The sequence below is a fragment of the Nicotiana attenuata genome, unplaced genomic scaffold (genome assembly GCF_001879085.1).
Source record: "Nicotiana attenuata strain UT unplaced genomic scaffold, NIATTr2, whole genome shotgun sequence".
NCBI lineage: Eukaryota > Viridiplantae > Streptophyta > Magnoliopsida > Solanales > Solanaceae > Nicotiana > Nicotiana attenuata.
In genome coordinates, this window is record NW_017673401.1 from 40,568 (window position 1) to 66,974 (window position 26,407).

Here is a 26,407-nt window from a genome sequence, read left to right on the forward strand (position 1 = left end):
TTACCTTCCACCTCTAATGCTTGTCTTTATCCTATTAATCACTTTGTTTCTTACTCTCATCTTCCTACTCATTTATAGTCTTTTCTTGCTTCTTTCTCAGCTGATATTGAACCTACTTCTTACTCACAAGCCATTAAAGATGATAGATGGATTAGGGCCATGAATCTTGAGATTGAAGCCTTAGAACAAAATCATACTTGGGATGTAGTTGACTTACCCCCTTGGTAAGGTCCGCATAGGTTGTAAATGGGTCTATAAAATCAAGTATAATGCTGATGGTTCTGTAGAGAGGTTTAAAGCTAGATTGGTTGCAAATGATTACACCCAACAAGAAGGAATTGACTTTCATGATACTTTTTCCCCTGTGGCCAAGATGACCACAGTAAGAACTGTTATAGCTGTTGCTGCCCTTAGACATTGTCAAGACTTACCTTTCCTTCGTGAATCACATGCCCTCACATCACACAAGAGAGTAGTTCCACAATTAATATTATTAAGAACAATTAGGAACTCAGATGGATAAAATTCGCTCACTCTCCAAAAGAACATTCACATGCCACAAAGATGCACCATAGGCTTGCCCGTAGTGTAATACTCTACTAATCGAGCCTATCCAGTCTAAGATCAATTAGGACTTCACTTGGTTGTAATGTAGGCTAAGGGATGGGTAGGATATATTTGGATATAGTGACTAACCTCCCTAAGCACTTTTAATACAAAACACATTAACATTCCAAATCCTTCTTAAGTCAACCAGACTTTCCACCACAATTTATTTATAACATCCCATTCCTTTAGGTGCATTTGTATCAAGCTACCACTAATCAACAACTACATTTATTCACATTTTTTTTCGTGGTGCTTCTTCTTTTAGTCTTCAAAACTGCACCTTTCCTCTATTTTATTGGCTCCACTCAAAAAAACCAAACCACCACCCCACACTTTAACTTTTGCATATGTCAAGGCCATTCAAGTGCTCATGGGAGGTAAAAGGGGTTCAAACAGAAGGCTATTCAAACAATTGGGTAAGGTCCGCAATGTGGTTGCCAAAGAAACAGGCTTATAGGCTCAACGGGGTTAACTACAATGTATTCCATTTAGGTGGGTTTACTTTATATTTCTGGTTTAACAAAGAAATGCCTATATCACTTCTAAGACTGAATGAAGCTACTATTTCGCTTTGCAAACACACAGGGCAAGTTCTAGGCATCAAATGTAAAGCATGGAATACAGTATAGCTCACACACACATAGCATATGACTTACTCCAGATTGATTTATCAAGACATTCTCTTTTGAGTGTTCAAGTCAGTTACAACATACAACTTTAAGGCACTTTAGCAAGAGTCAACCATTGAGACTAGGCGTTACACTCTAGTGTCGATTGTGTTCAGGTGTATTAACGCCAAGGGATTCCCTTTCTATTTCAGCTCGTAGCCCATCAATGCTAACTAAAACTAGAAACAAAATAAACAAAAAAACTATCTACACCCGGTTCAAGCTAAACCCTTGGAAAAGAACCGTGGCCCAAAGAAAAACCAAGGGGGAGTTGCTACACTACCTAAAAAAAATAAAAAATCTTTTTGGTATTTTCTCTAGACTAACTTCCCTCAAAAACTGTCTCAAATATCCGTCATCAGGAAGAGTCCTTATATTCTTTTTTTTTGTTCGACTCATGTCCCTCAAGAGACCCGTCGAAAGGTGTCCGTCTTTGGTCCAAGTCGAAGTTAATTAAATGACCCTACCATACCAATCAAACAAAAATAAAGCAACATCATACAACAACAACCATCCCCCACCCCGCACTTAAAAATATGGCATGTCCCCATGTCAACAAATAAAGAGCAGAGTAAGGTAGGGGGACTTCCCTGAAGATCAATCCTGATCAGAGACGGTGCCAGGGTCGAGGTGACATGCTCGTCCTAGCGCTCGAAGCCATCGCATAATCTTTTTCTCCGACTTTGCCTATTGAGTGGTCAGAGTGTCAACTCTGGTGCCCAAGTCTGTGACACAAGTGCAGAGACCAGCCATTTCCTGCTCCAGGGCTGTCAGGCGGGTACTTCGGCGAGGCTGTGATGTGCCCGCCTCATCAACTCTCGTAGGTGGTGGGACCTCAGCTACCTCAGCATCATCATCATCAGATTCATCATCCGATTCATCAACATTCACCACCGGCTCTATTCCAACTCTAATTTTTCTTACCAGGAACAGGGCTTTCAATGGTAATTTCCCATCAACTCTAAGGTTTTCAGGGACTCTAGCAAGACGGCACAGCTTGGTGACTAGAGAAGGGAAGTAGAAGCCTTTGAGTATTTCAGGTGATCTAATGAACATCTCGTCATGGAGGAGCCGGGCTACATCAAAATCCTGGTGGGTCATAAAACTGTAGATAGCTGCTGCCCGTGGCCCATTGACATCAGTCGTATTGCTGGAGGGTAGCAAACGGCTGTTGATAATGGTGAGCCAGCACTTTGCCTCCCAATTAAGAGACTGGGAGTTCAATGTAATCAGACGATTTATCCATATAAACTCCTTGTCGGGCACACATATGACATAAAGAATTGGTGCCCAATTGACCCTCGGGCGGTGATAAGCAATATAAGCATCCATCTCCCCCGTGAAAACTGGTAAGCGATACACCCGGCGGATGGCCTCGATGGATACATTTACCCGGGTGTTGCGTATAATGACAACCCCATTCTCATGTTCCGGGCAGTTAGCATAGAATTCCCTTACCATCTGAACATTGGCCTCCTCCGGTTCCTCAAACAAGATGTGCAGCTGGCACCTCCTTAACTCAGCAAAGATATTGAGGAACTCCACTTCCAAAGCTTCCCGGTCAATATGCACCTCATGTAACAATTTCTTCGACGCCTTTGCATTATACCTGTCCTCCGCCAGTTTTGAGACAAATCTAGTGCGGTCAAACTGTGCCGCATTAGCTTGACCCCTAGCTCTTGAGGAGCTGCCCGGTCCACTAGAGGAGGACCCTGTGTTGCGTCTTTTCCTAGATGGATGCATTTTACTCGGGCGACAATTTTTAACGCCTCACCGCGGTTGTGGTGGGTTAACATAGCGAGGCAGAATACTCCCGTCTCACCGCGGTCGTGCCGCGGTCCCACCATGGTCGCGGTGGGATGGACAATTTTGAGGTAGAATTCATGCCTCTCACCGCGGTCGGTGCACAATGTTTTTTTAGATCATGGTTACATACAAGACTGAAACAACAATAATCGTAGGTTGCCTCCCACACAGCGCCTGATTTAAAGTTGCGGCACGACGTAGGCTCGGAGCATCACTCCTCATTCACGTACCGGGGCTCTTCCAACATTATTGTCTCTCTGTCCCTTTCTCATTTGCCATTCCAAGGTAGTGTTTCAACCTCTGACCATTCACTGTGAACTTATTCGTCCCATCCTCTGATTCAATCTCAACAGCTCCACTTGGGAACATTTGCACCACTCTGAAGGGTCCTGACCATCGGGACTTCAACTTACCCGGAAACAATCTCAATCTGGAGTTGTATAACAATACTAGCTCTCCGGATTTGAAGTTTCGATCCACGATGTGCTTGTCATGCATCAGTTTCATCCGTTCTTTATATAGTCTAGCACTCTCGAATGCCTGGAACCTGAATTCCTCTAGCTCATGTAACCCAGTGACTCTGTTAGTTCCTGCTGTCTCCATGTCCAAGTTCAACTGCCACAATGCCCAAAGCGCTTTGTGCTCAAGCTCTACCGGGAGGTGCCATGCCTTTCCAAATACCAACTTGTACGGTGACATACCAATTGGAGTTTTGAAGGCTGTGTGGTACGCCCACAATGCATCATCCAGCTTCCTTGCCCAATCAGTCCTTGTTGCATTCACTGTTTTTGTAAGGACACTTTTAATCTCTCTGTTGGACACTTCAACTTGCCCGCTCGACTGTGGGTGGTACGGGGTGGTCATCTTATAACGAACTTCATACTTTTCCAACAGCCGTGCGAATGCTCTATTGCAGAAATGTGTTCTGCCATCACTGAGTATAGCTCTTGGGGTGCCAAAAATGTGTGAAAATGTTCTTCTTCAGAAAACCTGTTACCCCTTTAGCATCATTGGTAGGGAGAGACACTACTTCGACCCACTTGGAGACATAGTCAACTGCTACCAATATGTACTTGTTACCATATGAGCTGACAAATGGCCCCATGAAGTCGATCCCCCACATGTCAAAAACCTACATCTCTTGAATTGTGGTCATTGGCATCTCGTGTCTGTGAGATATGTTGCCTGTCCTTTGGCATTCATCGCAGCTTTTAACCCAAGCATGGTCATCCTTGAACAGAGTTGGCCAATACAAGCCCGACTCCAACACCTTAGCTGTTGTCCGAATTCCTCCAAAGTGTCCACCATATGGTGAAGCGTAGCAAGCCTGCAAAATAGAATTTTGATCTTTCTCGGGGATACACCGCCGGATCATGTTATCTACACATATTTTAAACAATAGAGGTTCATCCCAATAATAAGACCGACAATCACGAAAAAACTTTTTCTTTTGAATTGAGGAGAGTTCATAAGGTACAATACCACTTGCTAAATAATTAGCAATATCACCATACCATGGTGCCTCGTCCATTGTCATTGCTAGTAACTGTTCATCCGGGAATGTCTCTGTTATATCCTCAACCTCTACCTTCTTTTCAGCTCCTTCCAACCTTGAGAGGTGGTCAGCTACTTGGTTCTCTGTCCCTTTTTTGTCACGTATCTCCAGATCGAATTCTTGTAACAGAAGAACCCAGCGAATCAAGCGTGGCTTTGACTCCTTCTTTTCTATCAATTACCTAATTGCTGCATGGTCAGTGTAAACAATAACTTTCGAGCCAATCAAGTATGACCTGAATTTGTCGAATGCAAAAATGACAACCAACATCTCCTTCTCCGTCACAGTGTAATTGAGTTGTGCACCACTTAGCGTTCTGCTTGCGTAGTAATTAGGGTGCATCGGTTTATCTTTTTGCTACCCCAAGACTGCTCCTATGGCATAGTCACTTGCGTCGCACATGAGCTCAAATGGTTGCTCCCAATTGGGTGCAACAATGATGGGTGCAGTCACCAATCTCTTCTTCAACTCCTCAAATGCCAACCTGCAATCATTAGAAAACACAAAGGGGTGATCCTGTTCAAGGAGTTTGCATAAAGGGTTAGCAATCTTAGAGAAATCTTTTATGAATCGCCTGTAGAACCCGGCGTGCCCAAGGAAACTTCTCACCTCCTTGGCTGAAGTAGGCGGTGGCAACTTCTCAATCACGTCAACCTTAGCATGGTCAACCTCAATTCCCTTACTGGACACTCGATGCCCCAGGACTATCCTTCTTGTACCATAAAATGGCACTTCTCCCAGTTCAGCACTAAATTTGTCTCCACACATCTTTTGAGCACTCTTCTTAAGTTGTAAGTCAGTCCTCGAATGAATCCCCCACCACAGAGAAATCATCCATAAAAACCTCCATAATGTCCTCCACCATGTCTGTGAAAATGGCTAACATGCACCGTTGAAATGTCGTCGGTGCATTGCAAAGCCCAAAAGGCATTTTCCGAAAGGAATAGATGCCATACAGACAACTGAATGATGTTTTCTCTCTGTCTTCGGGGGATATTGAGATCTGATTGTACCCCAAATATCCATCCAAGAAACAAAAGTGCGATCGCCCGGCCAGCCTGTCCAACATTTGGTCAATGAATGGCAGGGGGAAGTGGTCCTTCTGGGTGGCTGTGTTTAATTTCTGGTAATCCATGCAAATCCGCCATCCCGTGACTGTACGATTCGATATCAACTCGTTGTTCTCATTTTGTACGACCGCCATTCCCCTTTTTTCGGCACACATTGAACAAGGCTAACCCAATTGCTGGTAGAGATGGGGAAGATGATTCCCGGATCTAACCATTTGATCACTTCCTTCTTCACCACCTCTTTCATATTAGGGTTCAGCCTTCGTTGATGTTCTCTGGAAGGTTTGTGCCCTTCTTCCAAGAGAATCTTGTGCATAGGGCTGCTTATCGGGCGGATTGAGCGGTTATTTACTCTTAACGGTTTGGCTTAACGGTTATCAGCTTTTAAATGTATTAGTCCATTAGCCACCCGATAAGATATCGGGCGGATTGGTATCAGTTTAGCTCTTATCGGGTGGTTATCGGGCGGTTTATCGACCTAGATTCATTAATAGAAATTATCCTCAACTAGGTACTGTCGTACTGAAGTCATTCAAATCTCAAATGTTTATCCAACGATTTTCATCTTTTGGTTCACTTCAAAGCAACTTACTTCAAAATAATAGTTCCTTCTAGGTAATTGTACCAATAATATACATGTCCAACTAAGCTAAGGAACCAATCTCATTAGATACCAAAAATAAAATGTCAACATGAAAACATCTTAGGCTTAACTACAATGTGGGAACTAATCACTCAACGCAGTAGGACTGACTCACCTTCTCTAGAAACTTAACGAACAACACGGACTGTCTATTCTGAAATCACCAACTTTTAAGATCCAACAACTGCTGCTCAAACTTATCTAATTTGTAACCGTTAAATGATAGCCACCAAGACCACAGTTAAGCAGTTAAACTAGTAATCCACATCTTGCACCAAAGGTAGAGATACTTACAAGCCCAATCATAGTATCCTTCCAAAATCAACTTTTATTCGACTTAAGTCGTTGGGCAAAAGGAAAGAGTGCAAGAATAGCCTTTTGCAACTAAACATGCTGAGCATTTTGTCCTGCTAGCACACTAAAATTTTCCAACTTAGAGAATAGACTATAGAGTATAGACTATAAAGACAGAGACGGGTTATTTTTTTTATTATTCAAGTTCAAGGGTTTTTGTTCTTTTATATTTAATATATATAAATAAAAATAAATTATATATATATATATATTTAATTATTTATATCCTTAACGAGTTAACGGATTATCTGTTAAGAAAATTGAATAATCCGCCCCCAAATCGATAAGCCGTTAATAAAAAAATTTCAATCCGTTCCCCGTCCGTTAAGCCGTTACCAGTAAGCCATTAAGCTTTGGTTCGGTTCGGTTTTCGATTTTGGATCGGTTTTGAGCACCCCTACTTGTGCATACAGAAGGCTGGGCTGATACCCTTTATGTCTGCTATGGTCCAACCAATGGTAGTCTTACATTCCTGTAGTGCCTGTAGAAGCTGTTGTACCTGCACATCTAGCAAACGGGATGATATAATAACAGGCAAAGTAGAATCAGGCCCTAAGAAAACGTACCTGAGGTGTGCTGGGAGCGGTTTCAGCTCCAGCTTGGGTGGTTCCTCTACTGATGGTTTTGCCGGAGGCGTAGCCCTTTTTTCTAACTCAAGGGACTCGATTTGAGGTTCCCTTTTCCAGAATTCTTGGCCTTCAAGTGCCATGACCCACTCAGCCAACCCTTCACCATCCATCTCCTCTAAATTTGTCAGGCAGGCCTCCAATGGATCTTTAGCAGCCAGGGTCACATCATCTTCGTGCAGGATCACATCCACTGCCTCCACTAGGGAGCAATTAGCATATTCACTGAGTCTCCTCATGGATTGCTGAACGTTGAATATGACTTCTTCATCGTTCAGCCTCATTTTTAATTTCCCAGTTTCACAATCGATCAGTGCTCTCTCAGTGGCTAAGAATGGCCTCCTTAAAATGATAGGTATCTCCTCATCTACCTGACAATCTAGAATAACAAAATCTGCATGGAACACAAACTTTCCCACTTGTACCAACACATCATCAAGAATTCCAGTTGGCTTTTTAACCGTGCGGTCAGCCAGTTGCAACATCATCGAAGTCGGTCTAGCTCTGCCAATGCCCAGTTTGGTGTATATAGCAAGAGGCATCAAATTTATGCTGGCTCCAAAGTCACATAATGCCTTTGCAAAGGCATAACTTCCAATGGTGCACGGAATAGTAAAACTACCTGGGTCAGACATCTTTTGAGCCATGGGTCTTGTCACTACTGCACTGCATGTCTGAGTCAGAGTTATTGTGGATAGGTCCTGAAAATCAAACTTCCTTGACATTAGATCTTTCATCATCTTTGCATAGCCTGACATCTCCCTCAAAGCATCCATCAGAGGAATATTCAACTGAATTTGTCGCAGCATCTCCATGAATTCCTGTATTGATCTTCCTTCTTTTGTTTTATCAGTCTCTGAGGAAATGGTGCAGGTATCACCCTTTATGCACTGTTTGCTGGCTTCTCTCTGTTGGGGTTCTGTGGCACAAACGGTACCACCTGTTCTGCAGCTTGTTCACTCACCTTATCCTTACCCTTGTCATCCTGAACCTGTTCAACCACCACTTCAGTAAGTTCTGCTGGTTCATCTACCTCTAATGGAACTGGAGTGGCTGGCGTAGTCTCTTTGCTGGCTTGTGCAACTTCCTGCTCTTTGTCTAAATCTCTCCCATTCCTGAGACTTACTGCCATCAGTTGATTTAGGTTTTGCTCCTTGGGGTTAATGTTTGTGTCCGCTGGCAATGTTCCCTGGGGGCGGTTGTTTAAAGCCATAGACAGCTGCCCCAACTGAGTTTCAGTGTTCTTTATTGCTGAATCATGCACTGTCAACTTTTCCTGCATCTTAGCATTTGTTCCAATGAGTTGTTGAAGCATACCCCTGATCTCCACCATGTTGTTATCTTAAACTAATAATTCTAACACTACTTCTAAGTTGTAATAAATAACACCGTTAGTTCCCCGGCAACGGCGCCAAAATTTGATCACGCCCAACTATGCCTTCTAAAAGACAAAGCGGTCGTTGCAAATATAATCTGGTTTTAAGTCCGGAGTCGAATCTTCAGGGAACTAACCTATCTATTACAACTCTTTGGCAATGCTATTATCAACTCAACCAATTTCTAGATGCAAGATTTTTATCAATCACTTGGGTTTTTGTTTAACTACTTCAAATATTATTAGAAATAACAATATGCTAGATTAAAGATAATTCAATGGTAAAAAGTCTGGGGAAGTGATTTCCCCAATTGCTAGTTTAGGTCTTGACTCTTTCGCTATAATCTCGTCGTAATACTCTATGCGGAGGAAGAGCTATGGGCTATCGTAATTATCTCTCGATCAACTACAATAATTTACTAGAGCATTCTCTCGAACTACTCTAGCTGACAATATGTGCAACTCTAAATTATCCCACCAAAGTTTCGTTATCTCTAAACCCACTTTTAAGTTCTAGTAATGAATCTCTTCAATTACTCAAAAGTGGTGTTGTTGAACAACAGTCTAACCTAATATTCTTTCTCAAGGAATATGAGGTAATTAGACAAGATTAATCAATGGCCCATTCAATTAATCGCCATACAAAACGTAGTTGAACAATCATAGAATAATTCCGGCTCGATTATAACAAGTTGAGTCAAAACTTCAATCAACAATTGGTTCCATCAACCCTAGATAATTGTTTAGCTACTCATAACAAAATAAGATAAAACTACAAAGTTGATCATAATGTATAATTGCAAGAATTAAAAGGAGATAGAAAAACTCTAATGTTTGGTTGATCTTCTCACACTTGTTCTTGCCTCCAAAGTAGTCTAAAAACAAGCTTAATAATATTTTGGGCGAGCTTCTAGAGTTTATAAGGGTTTGGAATAAGTTTTCCCCGAGTTACACTTTGGTCCCCAAATTTTCTGGCAACTAAACAGTTCACCGCTGCCGCGGCACGACCGCGGCGCGACCGCGGTGAAGGCTAAACATTCTGCCTCTCATTAGTTGTCTGCCGCGGTCCAACCGCGGTCCCACCGCGGGCGCGGTGGATTTCACCTCAGTCCATTTTTGCTTCTTTATGCTCGGGTGCTTCTTGATTGGACGTTTTCTTCACATTATTGACTCCAAAACACTCTGTAGTGCTTCCTAACTTAGATTATTCCCTGCGAAGCAAAAGAACACCAATTAGAGCATTTTGTTATCAATTCACCTATAAAACAACAACAAAACATGGTAATATTAAGGTATAAATATCATCTATATAGCCTATTATCAATGTGCATAATGTTTTTTTTCAATGGAGATCTTGCTGAGGAAGTGTATATGACTGTGCCTCAGGGATTTAGTAGTCAGGGGGAGTATAAGGTGTGTAGACTACTCAAATCCTTATATGGCTTAAAACAAGCCTCTAGACAATGGAATGTGAAGCTGACACATGCTTTATTATCCTTAGGCTTTCAGCAGAGCAAACATGATTATTCCCTGTTTACTAGGATCACTAACAACAAGTTTGTGCTTATCCTCGTATATGTAGATGACTTGCTAGTCACAAAAAAGAATACTTGTTTAACGGGTAGGGGTATTTTTGGAATTCTGCAACCAGGGTACGTGTAGTCGTCTGCTCTAGGTTTTGACATGTGCTTACAACACTGCATTTTAGCTAACGCAATTCTCATCTTCACTGGAGGTTCCTCTGTGCTCTGTGTGAAAATTCCCCAAATTCCTCCTGCTTTCGTTCATCTCCGTCCCTCTCCTCTAGCACTGTTAGATTATGTTGCATTGTCCGTGGAGCTATCCGGTGAGTTTACTTTTGCGCTCTTCTCTCTTCTTTGATTTTCTCAGCTTCTGTTATTTTTAAATTATTATCCCATCACAGGTCCTATTCGATTAAACTGTATAATTGGGGTAAAACAGTTGGTCGATGGTTTCTCTCTTTTGTATATACTTCTCAATCGCCAGAATTAAATTTTCTGAGATGACTTTACCTGGGATTTCGGAGCTGTTTGCATAGTTTTGGCTGGTTTACTTCTGAATTTAGTTGACTTTTCCTTTTTCCTACTGTGGTTGTGAAAACGAAATTGAATTTATTATTTGCACATACCTAGAGCAGATTTCTCGCATTGGAATATGATATAACCAAAAGAGTACACAATAGACAAACAATTACATAGAACCAAATTTATCAGCAACGTATGTATAAGTAATATAGTCTACCACTCTACCCAGATCAGAGTCTCGAGGCAGAACAATATTCTCTCTCTTTGTATGCAGCCAACAATATAAAAATGTTTAACATTTTTATGTGTTGTAACAGAGACGGACAAAATCATTAATGACAAAACGTAGACATGTTTGCCTCAATGTCTCACTGCATAAGTAGATTTCCACCATTGCAGTCACCAATAACTCTAAAATTTTCATTTTTAAGGCAAAACTATTGCGGCACACCAACGTGGATTAAACCATATCATAATCAAAAGCTTTTGAACGATCTTTAAAACAACCAGTAGCGAGTTGGCGATCATGTCTTAAAGGTCCACAATATCAACAAAATTCTACCAAAAAGGAAAGTATATGATTAGTCACCAAACATAGTTTGGAATATTAACATTTAGAGACTTCAGGGATATAATTTATTCAAGGAAGGTTCACTGTTGGAGCAGAGGTAGTTTGAAGTAAATGGTAGAATGTCATTAAATGAACTATGACATTGTGTTCATGTGAAGTTTTCTACGAAGGATTATACCTGCAAATCTTTTACTTTAGTAGAAAAAATAAGATATCATTTGTTGCACCTGTGTATCTGATAGCAGACCAACTAAACTCAGTGAACAAGCAAAATATCACAAAGAGAAAGAAATGGACTTTTTTGTATCTTTCTAATGGAATACACCAGCAGAAGTTCCAGTACAAAGAACTAGTAAAAAAGAAGAGGGGGAAAAAAGAAGAATAGAAGCAGTAGGTCCAGCGACCCTCAACTTACCTAGATACGTGCCAAGAAAATATTGAGGCATAATCATTTGAGTAAAGCATCTCGGTATTTTTCTTGATCAAGTAAGAATAGTAAACTGCTCTGCAACAGTATCCGCCCTCCAAAATAAAGCTAATTGCTTCAAAAGACTAAAACATAGAAAATGGGAAACCAAACTTTTCTTTGTCAATAAGAACTTATATATGGAACATTAAATAGTCCAATAAACACTTACTACAATCTGAGAGCATTGTCTGATGCATGAATTAGCGAATAATAAATCTTTAAATTATCTCATCTCATCCACATAAAACGGAAAGAAAACGAAGAAACAGACATAGTGAAGGGAAATAGTCTGTCAGGCAAGATGGCGAGGTCATAAAATGACTCAACGTTAGAAATTATTCAAAGCTTAACTTGTTGTAGAAATTAGTTATCTACATGGCAGAAACTTTGAACATTGACTATGTGAGCACATGGAATGACTATCTTTCTAACTCATACAGTCAAATGTGCGCTTAAACAAGACAGTGGATCAGTCACAAGCGCAGCTGCTTCAAACAGAGGAGGTGTAGGAGCTATGGGAAGGAGCACGCGAGCACCAGGTGCTTGTGCTGCTGTAAGGCCCCTTCCTGCTCTCAAGGAGAATGTCAAGAGGTTATGTTTTTGTATTGGGTGATACCCTTTTTTGCTTGAGCCCGACCGGGTTGGGTCCGGTCCGGGGCAAGTCGGGGCCATCGAACCCGACCTGGATGCAAGGTAGAACGACGGCCACGTCTACAACCGAGGTCGAGTCATTTCGAGACCGTTGCAGAGCTCGATATGAGTCACCACCGGATGGAGAAACACACAAGGTCGGAAGCCGGACTCGTAACGGATAACCAAGCGTCGCCGGATATCTCGCCCAAACGTGATTTTCTCAACCACTTCAGGCCATTAAGGCGTAATTACAGGGATCCACGATGTAATTAATTTACCTACCTTATTTTTACCCTTAATCGGAATGTATAAAAGGGGAGAAGACCCCATAAGGAGGGGACGGGAAAAAAACCATTACACTACAGTACCATCTCTCTAAATTCTTGTACGCTATCAAGCACAATTGTTCTAGGCAATATTATATTCTGCGATTATTTACTTTAACAGCAATTGTTGAGTCTTTATCTTTATTTTACTCAACCTAAACCTTTTGTATCTTTTAGTTCACGGATCCTTAAAACCCCATATAAATTCAATTGTTATCCGGATTCCAGGGTAAACAGTTTTATTATTAGAGAAGTTACTCGCTAAACCGGCTATATGATGTGGATATTGGTTGAATTGCTAGGAGTCATGATTGCCACTAAAATGGCAAGATTTTTTTCTTTTGAAAATTCTTAACTTTTATTAATCACACCTTGGCTTGGCTTTACTTTGATGTGTGTGATCGGCTATTGTTTTGAAGTCTTGCACATTGGCTCATGAAATTTCGATTGTGTAAGGTGTGTCAGTTTAGCAAGTCATTTGCACATGATGTTTGTGGTGTCAAACAGTCCTTGAGGAGCTTGATTGCCTATTGTCGTAGTATGCCTATTTATTTTTTTATTTGGTCCTTGCTTGTAGTATTGCTCCTGCGCTCCCGGCTTAGGTGCCTATTCGGAGACTAACGTGACAGGAAAAAATGCACTTTCTCAAAGAAACTAGTGGTTAAGATGCCATAAATTCGAATTAGGGCAAGTGTCACGATCCAATTTTTTCCTCCGTTGGGTTTCGTGATCGATGGCATTAGGTAAGCCTACTAAAATGCGAAATAACAACAATAACTAACAACAGCTAGAATTCTTCTGAGATAAATCTTTTAAACAATGAACAACTTCCCCAAAACCCGGTAGTACAAGTCATAAGCTCTACGGAGTTTCACTACAACTTCTAAACACAACCGAATGGAAATAAGTACAACAGTGTGAATATAAAATAGGAAGGTGACTCCAAAGCCTGCGAACGCAGCAGCAGGGCTACCTTGAGTCTCCTCGGCAAGAATTCGAACAGCTACTAGCGAACAATACCTGGATCTGCACAAAACAAATGTGCAGAAGTGTAGTATCAGCACAACACAGCGGTGCCCAGTAAGTATCAAGACTAACCTCGGTGGAGTAGTGACGAGGAGCAGTCAAGACACCCACTGGTCTAATAAGCAGAACAAGTATAAGTATAGAAACAACCGAACGTGATAACTATATAAAGGATAGGCGATATTGCTAACAATGCAGTAACTACAATAAGGGAAGGAAACAACCAGCAACGGTGGAAAACCATAATAAAGCTCATAAAAGGGAACAAAAAATACAACCCAAATTCGAAATTCACAAATACAGTAAGGACAGAACATAAATCAGCAACTACGACAGCTTCCACGTTAGGTCATAGCAAACAACTTCAATCAATTAATCAAATCTTTAAGTTGATAAAAACATTTCGAATTATACTTCTTCAAGTAAACATTTTTCTGAAATAGTCCTCTAATAATGAATACCTTTCGAATATAACCTTTTCAAATAAATAACCTTCGAATATAAGTCACCCTGTGACACCTCCTCTCATAATCATACAATACGGGTCTCAATATCTGAACCCTAACACTTGGCATCCTGTGCCCTCATCGCACCTCAAAATCATACTGACATCTCACGTGCCCAAAAGAGTCACTCTCACATGGAAGGAAAAATAAACAAAGGTGTGCGTCTATATTCAGAAATCTCAAGGAGGCTCCTATCCGATAAGGGTGCTTAGCCAAGTGTATGCTTGTGCAAGTATCCTAATTCATACCAGCTAGTAAACATAAGGACAAGAACGGACAACACATATACTGTTTACATGGGGATATGATCAATGAAAATAACATCTCAGAACACAGTGATAATAACAGGGGATCTCCCAAGATAACGCCACGTAGTCTCAAACGTAAATGTACAGAGGATCTCCCGTGATACCGTCCCGTAGTCCAAATATAAATGTACAGAGGATCCCCGGGGATACCGTCCCGTAGTCCAAATATAAATATCCAGTGGATCTCCCGGGTGTCGTCCCGTAGTCCATCTCATAATGCGCAGGGGATCTCTCGGGTGCAGTTCCGCAGTCCCAAAAGTAAATGTGCAGGGGGATCTGCCGGAATACCGATCCGTAGTCCCAAAGTAAACATGCAGGGGGGGATTTCCCAGGGTATCGTCCCGTAGTCCCAAAGTAAATACACAGCGCAACATACAGAAATAACAGTCACAGCACAATAGAAAGCTCGTACATCACCACGATACATATAACAACAACAAAAATGACAATAATTCAAGGTAAGACAAATAGTCAACTCAAGGACCATAAATCATAAGGAAACGATAGAACCAACTCACAAGGATTTAACCACAGAAAAGAACGCTGGCATAAAGGGAACAGTTCAACACGGGAAAACTAACGTATAGCGACGATCCCACAATATACAAGTCAATAACAAGGAAATCAACACGAGTCAAGTAGTCCCAAATAAGGGCGAGTCAACAAGGATATCGGTTATCTAACTCTTTCTAAGGTTGGACAAATTTCGAGGTTATTCCACAATACAATTAGGGAAAAATGATCTTTAGCTTCACTTAAGACTAAATAAAATTTCAGGAAGGATAATAATGATTCTCAAATAAGACAAACAACTATACAAAGATAACATGACAATAGGAGAAGCGAAATTCTTCTGTTAAGTCAAATAGGAGTCGATTAGGCAATAAGAGTGACTCATGAAGCAATAAATTCCAATTGATCATGTCGAGGTGAAACAAGTAAATAGGAAACTCAGTCATGTCAAGAACACATTCCTACACAGTGAATATAAAGACCTAAGAACCCTAAAAGGCCAATTTTCCAAAAATAAGTCCGAGCACGCACTCGTCACCTCGTGTACACGAACTACAATCAACATAGAAGATTCAATCCTAAGGGGAAGCCCCCACACAAGGTTAGGCAAGATACTTACCTCAAAAACGACACACTGAGACTCAAGAATGCACTTCTCGGGTGAAAATATCTCCGGACGGATCAAATCTAACCAAATTAACTTCAAAACACAAATAAAACACATAAGAAACTATTCCGGATCCTAAAGTTTCAATCTTTAACAAAATCTAACAATCGGTCCAAAAGTCGACCCTCGGGCCCGCACCTCGGAACCCGACAAATTTTACAAAAATCCGAATACGCATTTCCAATATGAGTTCAACCATACAAAAATTACCAAATTCCAATACCATTTTATCCCTCAAATCATGAAATTTCGTTTTGCAAAGTTTCTTCAAAAACCAACATTTTCCCTAACTAAAAACACAATTTAAATGATAAAAACAAAGACTAATTCATGTAATATATTTAAGTCTCAGTGAAGAATACTCATTCGAATTATCTGAAGAACCCACCAAGAATCACTCAAAATCGAGGTTTACAAGTCAAAATATGGTAAAAATGGTGAAACCCTCAATTTTGGGATATATTCTGTCTGCCACTACTACAAAAAAGGCCTTTGGTGGCAATTATTTAGCGGCAATAAGGTAATTGTCGCTAATGAATTATTTAAGCTGAAATATTAGCTGCACATGACCATTAGCCAGTAAAAGATATCCTTTTAACGACAATAAAATTATTGCCACTAAAAATCACTATTGAATTAAACTTTTTATTATTTTAATTAACTTTCCCTCCTTACAAAGAAAATAAATCTTTCCCTCCAATTTTTTGGGACAAGAAATTACATTCCCTCCCATTAAAAAACCCTACAATTAGAAAAACAGTAGGAAAAACCCTGTAATTAGAACGAAGAATGACGCTAGGAAACGATATAGAAGAATGACGCTAGGAAAACCTACGCGTTAACAGTATCACTGCAAAAGCCTCCGTCCTGCCACGGTCTCCGGCTATCCCAGGCCGTTCTCAATCCATTACATATAATTTTGGGTTGATGCTGCTCGATTATTCTCAATCTTTGCTGTCAATCTTCTCCCTTTCATTCGTCTTCAACTTCTGTTTTCGTGTAGGTTTCAAGAATTATTGCAAAAAGAGTTCATCTCCGTCAATTTCTTGTCTTAATCGGCAAAAAATTCTGCTTACCAGGTACCAATTTTTTATTTTTGACATCCAACTATGGCCTTTTGGGATTAGTGAAAGTATAGTTTTTTCTGTGTTTACTAAGTCGTTTGTGATATCTGGCTATTGTTAGATTGATAGTCCATTGATTGAATTGATTCCTCCTATGTTGCTCTATTGTTTTTGAATTGATTCCTCTGTTTTCTAAGGCTACTGTTATTTTTGTGATTTTTAAAAATTTACTAAGTGTCGTTGATGCATATTGATGTTTTAGTTGAATGCCGGTAGTCGAGATATGAATTCAGCCGTGTTCAAACCTTTTTCCCGAGTATGATATATATATTGTTTTTACTCTCTTGTTAGTTGGTGATTAGTGCATTATTAGGCTTATTATTGATTTCTACCATATTACAAAGAGGAGTTTTAGCGGCTAAAAGGTTCGCAAAATATTTTGCAATTGGTTAGTTTGTCGGCGTGAAGGTCTGAAAGGATCAGAATAATCTTTTACTTATATTTAAATACTAAAAGTATCTATTCAAAGTGAAATCTGGAAAAAAAATAGCAGTATCGGATAACTGAGAATAGATAGAATAGAAGAATGAGATAAACGAGTATGTACATAACAGGTTGGTTGATCGTACGATTAGCATTCATCATCATGGAAATCTGAGTTTCTTTGATAATTCTTTCAACTTCTGGGCTGGAAAAAGGCAACCCAGGAGTGCTGTGTCACACTACTTGATCATCCCCCACATTCTCAACCAAATTATTCTCCGAGGCAACTTGTCGAATACCCAACTTCTTAGAAAGATTTTCACTTGACTAATCATGTTTGCTACTGCTAATACATGGTGTAATTTCCTGCATCAATCTAGTATCCTTGACTGTTAGAGAGTTAACACCAACGTTCACCTCTTCTGCTAGTGCTTCAAAACTATTTGGACTTGTGACAGCCTTTGACGCGGTTTGTCGAGCAGTTGGAACACTCATATTCTGCTGCTGATTCTTCACACCTGGAGCAACATTTCACTTAGTAGGAGACCTCATCACTATTGTCCATTTGTCCCCATTTTGCGCACCGACTTCATCAGTAGCAGCTGCATTATTTTGTGCACATGACTTAGCAGCTAGAAATAATGAAGTTGTGATCAGTTAGCTAGAAGTAGATAGAATATCCTTCAATATTCCATCTTGAAATCGCTAGATTCTCAACAAAAGTAGATAGAGTATTCTTCACATTGCTGGGCATGTTAAATCAACATGTGTGCCTTAGGATCACTTCACATCTGAATAATCAAAGAATGATTGTAGCTTTTACTATAAAAGCATTTCAAATGCTCCACTATACTTCAGAAATCTCTTCTGAAGTCATAGGGAAGTAAGCATTCAGGGAATTTTGACGATGTTCGAAAAGCTACTTCACATAGGTACACAAAAGCAAATACAAGTTTACAAGGCAAGACGAACATATGAGTATGAATGTGGATACAAGTAGACAATACGATGTAAACAAGGTTATTACTGGAGATATGAGAACAAACCCTGCCATAATACTTAGGAGCCCCTGAGATTTAGAAGGTAAAAATGCTTGAACCGCCATGCACATTCCTGAGGGTACTTACTTTATAAGCAAATGCAAATGGATATTTTAAATAAAAATTGAAAGGCGAAAAGGCAGTAACTATCCAGGGGGAGAGATAGAGAAACCCAAGCAGATACCAAAGTATGTAATACAAGCTAGAGGAAGAGAATCATAAAGTACCCAAATATGCAAAATACAGTAAACTCTCAATTTGGGTAGTATAACATTCCATCTTAAAAATGATTTCTCCCACCAATCCTCTAGCCTTCTTATCCCCAGATCTTGGAACTGGTAGTTTGGGAATTCCATTTTGTTGAATGCATAAGAACCTTTCGTTCTTTCTGTAGAAAATTACAAGAAGTTGTGCAATTTGTATGTCTATGTTGTCCAAGCACCAAACTGGATTTCAGACGCTTCAAATTCCCTTTTGAAAAAATTTCCATTCTAAAATACCCATTGAAGGTTCTCCAAAAGCTACTGAAAGAGAACTTGGAAGCTTTAGATGCATTTTGTATTGTTTAACCACTAATATTATACGGCTCATCTCAACAATCATACCAATTGGAGCTCTTTAGTGATAATTGTATGCTTCCAAGCAGTAATACCAAATTTCTATTATATAAGTGCCAAGCCTAGTAAGTCTCTCAGAATGTATATCGCTCCTAATGAAATTAGTAATATTGATATCACTGTCCCAACTTTTGTAGATTTTTATCCAGCAACAGAACCTGTAGTAACACCACCAGCAACCACATGATCTTTAGTTGTAACATATTTGCCTGAAGAATCACAAACATGTCCAGTCCTTGGATTTGTAGCTGTTTTCTTTGAAGTATCAAGTACATGTCCAGCACCTTTAGCCATAGGAGTTTGTCCAGTTGCTTTCCTCTCACTCTGATCATCCTTAATCCCTTCAGTAACACCAACATATCGCGCGTTGTCCAGCTTTGTCATGACTGTCACACATCTGCCTAGCTTGTACAACTGGATTTACATCATTGTAAATTCTCTCTAAGGCTTTAGAAGCAGGAACATCACGTGTAGGTTTAGCCTGACCCTTCACAAGCATTAATTCATCACCTCCATTCCCTTTCGATTTAGGCTTAGTAACATTTATCGCATTACCATTCCCAGGTGCCGCAGGATTCAAAACACCAGCTACTATAACAGTAGTGATGGATTCAACTTCCTTAGGCGGCAATTGCACCAGCTGTTGTTGATCATGAGTCACCTCTGATGCTTTCACAACATTAGTAACCACAGGAGCATTAGGATCAACAGTAGCACCTGATGCGATCTTAAAATATCTAACAACACTAGATTCACCATCCACTCGATTAGTGATCGCATTAGTATTTTCCTTAGGTTTCACATGAACATTATCACTTTCAGTAACATCTTTGTCAGCACTCTCCTTTTGTTATGCTAATTTAGCATTTAAAATCTCCCTCGCACCTCCTCAATTTTTATCAATATCAGTGCACAATGTTTCTGCATTCTCTTGTGACTTTACTGTTTGTTTTCTCAGAATCACACGACAGTCCTCCTCTCCATGCCCTTGATGTTTACAGTAGCTGCAGTACAGTGGAAAATCATCATAAATTATCTCTTGCACATGTTCAACAATTTCACCATTTGCTTCATTCAGAAACTGCAGCCTAACCTTGTCAGGAAGCTTGTCAAGCAAATCAAGCTCGACTTCCATCCTAGCAGTGCTAGATCAAGATTTTATCAATGTAGCCTTATGAATTGCCATTGGCTTACCAGCAGCAGCTATAGAGAAAAGAGCCTGCCTAGCAAAGAGATTAGGCAGCAGATTAGGCAAAGAAATCCATACAAAAGCCCCGGACGTCTATGGGAACACCCTAATCTGAACTTCTTGCCCATTGCACTTTAAATAATAAATAGATTTGGAGGCAACTAAAACATAATCCTGATAAAAGCATAGAATTGGATAGAAGGACACTGCATAAGCTGTTTAGTCATCTCCTTAAAAGTCGTCAGTAGAAGTAGCCAATGTTTCTAGTATCATAAGTATATCAATAGTTGTCAAGAATTCTCATGACTTGCCTTTCTATATAAAAAAGAATACTCAGGCAGCCAAAAAACTGTTCCCTACAGATGATTGTCTGTCACTTTGTGCAGAAGCTGACATGAAACTACAATAATACATATGAAATCTTTATTTATGGAAGCTCATAGAATGTATCTGAAAAAGTTTAGCTCGCTTATCTGTAGTATGAAGGCTATTAGTGTGCTACTATAAGTGCTAAGATAAAAGTCAGATTAATATTAGTCTCTACCGGCCATTCAAGCACAAAAAATCAAATTCTAAACATCCCTGAAGATCTAAAGATCAGCATAGCTGAAATACTGAGACAAAGTGCCAGAGTGAACAGTAGAAGGTCAAACAGAAAGGATATCCTCTCCTAGTCCTGTCTTCTTTTCATCTCTCAAGATCTCTTCTCCCTTAATTCTATGCTTTTCTGTTGATCTGTCTCTTTGTGTGAGCCATCATTTTGCATATCATTTGCCCGTTTACACTATTTTTTGGGCAAAAGGTGTAAAAATGGAGAGTATTTGAAAAGTTGAACTTGAGAGAATAAAGAATAAGGTATATTTGATTTTGATTAACAAACCTACTTATCTAGATAGAAAAATAGGTGCCCTTTGAATCTAAAAAGCTGGTTTGTCAAACTTGTGCTCCTGCTACACGCCTGCCCTTTGAAATAGGTATTTAATTGATTGTATGTGAAGTTTGTCAAATTTGTGCTGCTGCTGCTGCTACTTGCCTGCCCTTTGAAATAGGTATTTAACTGGTTGTATGTGAAGTTTGTCAAAGTGTGCTTCTGCTGCTACTTGCCTGCCCTTTGAAATAGGTGTTTAACTGATTGTATGTGAAGTTTGTCAAACTTGTGTTGCTGCTGCTACTTGCCTGCCCTTCTAAACAAAGTCACAACACACAACAATAAACAACTCTAATCCCTCCATACATAATCTTCCATCCTGATGCACCACATATTAGGGGCTAACGTTCTTAGACAATGACTTCAGACCTTTTTTGAAAAGATGAAAATAGTATTTTGTAAACATATCTGTTTCCTCTCTTCCCTAGTGTTCTGTGATCCATGCTCATATTACTTCAAGCACATTTTAACTTACAGACACTTTCTTTGTCTAATCTATTTAGTGTTATGAGCATATTAAAGTGACATGCTTCACTATTATTATATTTCATCTATTGACATCGTTATTTTATAATTTCAGGTCATATAGTCTGATGTTCGATAATTTAGCGGGTGGAAGATTTCAATATGACGAAGAATTGCAGAGATTATTTGAAGACTGTTATTCGTTAAGATTAGTTATATTATAATGACATTAGCTATTTACTTCAAACATATAAGTTTATTTTTTAAGGTATTGTGATATTAATATCTTGGATTAGTACTTTCTTTTGTTTGTTAAGATTTAACGAGATATACTGTGGTATTATGAATTAATATTAATATATTTTGTTATTTGCATTATTTTTTGGTCGAATGTAGTAGCTATTATTAATGGTGGCTAAACTTACCGTTATAGCTTGTGACTTTTAGCGCCAATTTAACAGGATATACCGGCTATAACGATAATAGGATAAATTAAGACGTTTATACAGGGATATTGTAGCCATTATATTGCTATTAGAGATGATTTTTAGCGGCAATTTAATTAACTTTATTAGCCATTAAAATGGACGCTAAAGGGGCATACTAATACGTTTTTAGAAGAGATATTATTGCCACTCCAATTGCCACAAAACAATTACCGCTAAAGGTATGAACTTTTAGCGACAAATATTTTGAATTTAGCGGCTATAAAAATGGACGTTAAAGGAGCATTATTAGCCATTTTTAGAATGGATTTAGTATAATAATTGCCGCAAACAATTGCCGTTAAAGCAAATGAGTTTTAGCGGCAATAAGTCATACCTTTAACCAGCTTTTGTCAGAAATGCCGCTAAAGGCTTTACCGATCCCGGTTTCAGAGGCTAAACACCAATTGCCGGTAAATGATATAGCGGCTATTGTTATTGCCGCCAATGCTGTTTTTTATTGCCGCTAATGCCCCTTTTTGTTGTAGTGTGCCCAGACATTTGTACATCGCGATCGCGGAAGAAATGATGCGATCGCGTAGAAGGAAAATAGTCACTGTCCAAGAATGTGCTACGCCATCGCGGAAGGGCTTATGCGATCATGTAGTGAAGGAATTTTCTGCTGCCCAAAGCTACTCTTCGCGATCGCAAAGAGAAAGATGTGATCGCGTTAAAGGAATAATTTGTTGCCCAACAGAAGGAACTATGCGAACGCAGACATAGAAGATGCGAACACGAAGAAGGAACACACAGATTTCCGCGATCGCGAACGTGGTCATGCGAACGCGATGAGCTATTAATACCTCCTCCAAAATTACTCTTCGCGATCGCGGAGGAGCAGGGGCGAACGCGAAGAAGAAAATCACCTGACAGATAACAACAGTTCAAAATGGGAGAAAAATGGCCCTTAGCCCACCCGGAACACACTCGAGGCCCTCGGGACCTCGTCTAAACACAAAAACAAGTCATATAACCTAGCACGGACTCGCTCGAGGTCACAAATCACATCAAACAACGCCGAAACGACGGATCACACCATGAATCGAACTTAGAAACTTTCAAACCTTCCAACTTCCAAAACTCGTGCCGAAACCTATCAAATCAACCCGGAATGACGCCAAATTTTGCAGACAAGTCCAAAATGACATAACGGAGCTGTTCCAACTCTCGGAATTGCATTCCTATCCCGATATCACAAAAGTCAACTATGAGTCAAACCTCTCCATTCTTCCAAACTTCAACTTTTCCAACTTTCGCCGAAACACCTCAAATTACCCTACGGACCTCCAAATCCAAATCCGGACGCGCGCCTAAGTCCAAAATCACCATACGAAGCTGTTGAGATCACCCACGACCCATTCCTGGTCCGTTTACTCAAAAGTCCAATTCTGGTCAAATTTTCACTGTTTAGACTTCCAAAACTAGGTTCCTTCTTCCAATTCAACTTCGATTTATCCGGAAACTGAATCCAACCATGCACACAAGTCGATACTCATATTATGAAGCTATTCCAGACCTTACGCCGCCGAACAGAGCATATTATGAAGCTAAAGTTACATATTTAGCCACTTGGCCCAAAATAATTATATCTGCTAGTCAAATATACAAAAATATGTATATTACACATTAATATATGAAAACTATATATTTTCGACTATTGTTTTTGAAAGCGGTTATACTTTGAGGTTTCTCTTCGAGGAGTTATCGTGTTACAAATCTGAGAAAACAATTTATGACCAGCCTTAATTATGTGTGAGCAAATAATTGTGACAAGTCGACCGATCCATAATGAAAACACCAATAAATATGTATGTAAAATTTTGTGAAATTACGAAAGGTAAAAGTACTAACAAATCTCAAAATAGAATATCAATTAACAAAATCACGAAGGGGTAAGAGACTAACCGGATGCTATTGGACCCGGATTCAAGTGCTGTAGAAAAGAGCCAAAAAATTAATAAACAGAGAGAAAGCCATTAAAAGAAACTATGAACATGACAAAAGAGAAAAATGAAAGGTGGATGACTTTAACGAATGGAAGTGGACACGCCATTCCTTATAAGTGGACACATGGATGAGCTGCCAGGTAAAATCACATATAATACCTAATGGGACACGCGAATTATATTAAAGCAATTTGAAAATACCAAAATAACCTCAGATTAGATTTCAAAGACAGAAAACAGCCATGTTCACCTTATTACACATTTAAGACGCAACTAAACAATTATAACCTTTCTAGCTCAACAATAGGTTTATGTTTAAAGATGTAACTAAATTAGCAGTAACCATATACAAGTAGAATACGAAATCAAGTTATTAACTAATTCTTAATTTAGCCAATCTAAAGTTTCTATGCAAATTCCAAAAAATCTGTGCCTGGCTTATCAATGTGATAACATAAGGAAGAAAAAGCAATCTTAAACTACTTAGGCTACTCAACACATTAACTCATTTTTCAAAAACATAAAAGATGGAAAACAACAAAGGTCCATTTCTAAGTAGAACTCCTTCGACACGAAGAGTGACTACTGGTACATTCCTTGAAAAACAGATGGGACTCGCACGTTCTAATATATACCGATTTGCTTTTTTTTTTTTTTTTTTTTAAAAAAAAAAAAATTGGACCAAGTTTATGAAATGTTCTGCCGGTGAAAAGCTGGGGACCTATAGGTGGCACTTGCGTTACACTTATTATGATCGGAGGTGGAACTATGAAAATTTTCTTCTAAACAATATTTGATTCTGATCATTTTGTTGTCAAACTCCGACCTCGACTCTGCCGATGACACTACCTATGTTCCTTTTCTCCTTGATATCGATAACACTCAGCAATGTGTGTGTTCTATCATCTATATATCTGTAATATCATCACTACAATTGCAGGAATACCAATTCCATGGCCATATAGAAAAATAAGCTCTGAAAACTGAACTTCTACATAATCGGCATTTATGAAAATAAGCTCCAAAAACTCAACTTATTCATAATCAGTACATAAAGGTATCAACAAAGAAGAGACAACCATTAATGGATCAACTTTCAGCTCGAAACACAAACACCGACTTGCAGTACTCGACGATTAACATACAAATCCCATTTATTAAGTTTGACAAAAAACTCAGACTTTAACCAAAAAAAAAAAAGAATCGTAAACAAAAATTCAACTAATACATAAAAAATAATAATAACAAAAAATACCTATGCGTAAACCACCATGAAAACCAGAAGCTACTGAAACAGATAGCAAGAGAGAGTGATTCAAATAGAGAGAAGATAAATTCAGTGATAATCTGGCTGAAAATAATCAAGACTCAAAAGCGAATCTCTCTAGTTCTCTCTGTCTCTTCATAAACCTTATTCTTGATTTCTGGTCAGAGATGCATCAAAGAAAAACACTCAACCTGCAAGTTCTAATGGATGAGAAAGAGGAAGCTGATGGGATTTAGGTACTCTGCCTTTTTTTTTTTTACTAAACTAAATATTACACCAAATCCTGGGTTGGTGTAATATTCGGTGGCAGAAATTCAAGCAAGTAAAGAAACTGAATTTGTTTTCTTGACTTTAATTCATCTCCGAAAAAAAAATTTGCAATTTCATCCATCAAAATCCTAACTCGAAAATCTGTAATTAATTCACTCTGTTTTCATGAATTTGAAACAAAAAAGAAGAAGAAACAGATAGAAAACAATAAAATTGATATTAAAGAATAAGAAAAACACCTGCAAGTTGAAGAGATGAGGAAGACCAAAGATATCTTAGAAGCTCTATAAATTGTGTGATGTAAAGAAATCGGATAAAACCCACCTTTGGAATAACCTAAATGCTACACGAAGTAATTGGGTAGATACAGAAAATCCACGCATACACTACTTATTGGGTTAAATGTCTAAGTTCGTAGCCAAAAATACTTGCTTCAAATAGAGCTGAAAAAAACTATTGGTTTGGCGAGTGGAGCCATGTACTTCAGTCAGTAAGATGAGCCTCTCATTCGCATATTCCGTTGTTGCTAATATAGAAAGTTACCAAAACCAGGTATACCAGAGGTCACTGGGTCTTATATCGCGCCATTAAATTTTTTGTAGTTTAAGGTTTGATACAAACCTCCTCCTGTTATTTATATTACAAGTAGTGGACAATTGACGAGAATATATTGTTTGATGTAGTTGTTAGACACTAGTGACAAGTAAGTATTCACTGCAACTAAATTTTGTTTCTTTGTGTTCTTTTTTTCCACCATTCAGTGACATCCAATAGACTTAGTGATGCCAAGGTAGATTATCGTCCACAAACCATAAACAAAGAGACAAAGAGATGGGATTGATATAGCATTGTCAACTTTTCATGCCCTCATTCTCTCATGTTT

General features: G+C 39.2%; 1 protein-coding gene and 1 long non-coding RNA gene across 3 annotated transcripts; one reads left to right on the forward strand and one right to left on the reverse strand.

The window, feature by feature from the left end:
- Positions 1-10,262: 10,262 nt before the first annotated feature.
- LOC109216284 lies at positions 10,263-21,888 on the forward strand. Of its 2 annotated transcripts, XM_019380431.1 has the most exons (3): positions 10,263-10,552; positions 16,774-16,849; positions 21,672-21,888. In XM_019380431.1, exons 1-3 carry the CDS (start codon positions 10,390-10,392, stop codon positions 21,778-21,780), a joined length of 348 nt encoding a protein of 115 aa, XP_019235976.1. In that variant the 5' UTR covers positions 10,263-10,389; the 3' UTR covers positions 21,781-21,888. The 2 variants fall into 2 exon arrangements, with proteins under 2 accessions (XP_019235976.1, XP_019235977.1); XM_019380432.1 differs by lacking the exons at positions 16,774-16,849; positions 21,672-21,888 and adding an exon at positions 12,232-12,453 and having other exon boundaries at positions 10,318-10,552.
- On the reverse strand, positions 17,451-26,147 carry LOC109216286. Its single transcript, XR_002066467.1, has 3 exons — positions 25,764-26,147; positions 23,947-23,974; positions 17,451-17,919 (listed from the first exon to the last, which is right to left on the reverse strand). It is a non-coding gene; the product is annotated as an uncharacterized LOC109216286 (long non-coding RNA).
- Positions 26,148-26,407: the final 260 nt, after the last annotated feature.

What these genes read in the sequence shown, in the direction of transcription:
- LOC109216284 (XM_019380431.1), top strand. Translation starts at nt 10,390, where the DNA reads ATGTGCTTACAACACTGCATTTTAGCTAACGCAATTCTCATCTTCACT. An exon ending in ATTGTCCGTGGAGCTATCCG is followed by an intron (nt 10,553 to 16,773) that starts GTGAGTTTACTT and finishes GTTTTCGTGTAG; the next exon opens with GTTTCAAGAATTATTGCAAA. An exon ending in CAAAAAATTCTGCTTACCAG is followed by an intron (nt 16,850 to 21,671) that starts GTACCAATTTTT and finishes TTATAATTTCAG; the next exon opens with GTCATATAGTCTGATGTTCG.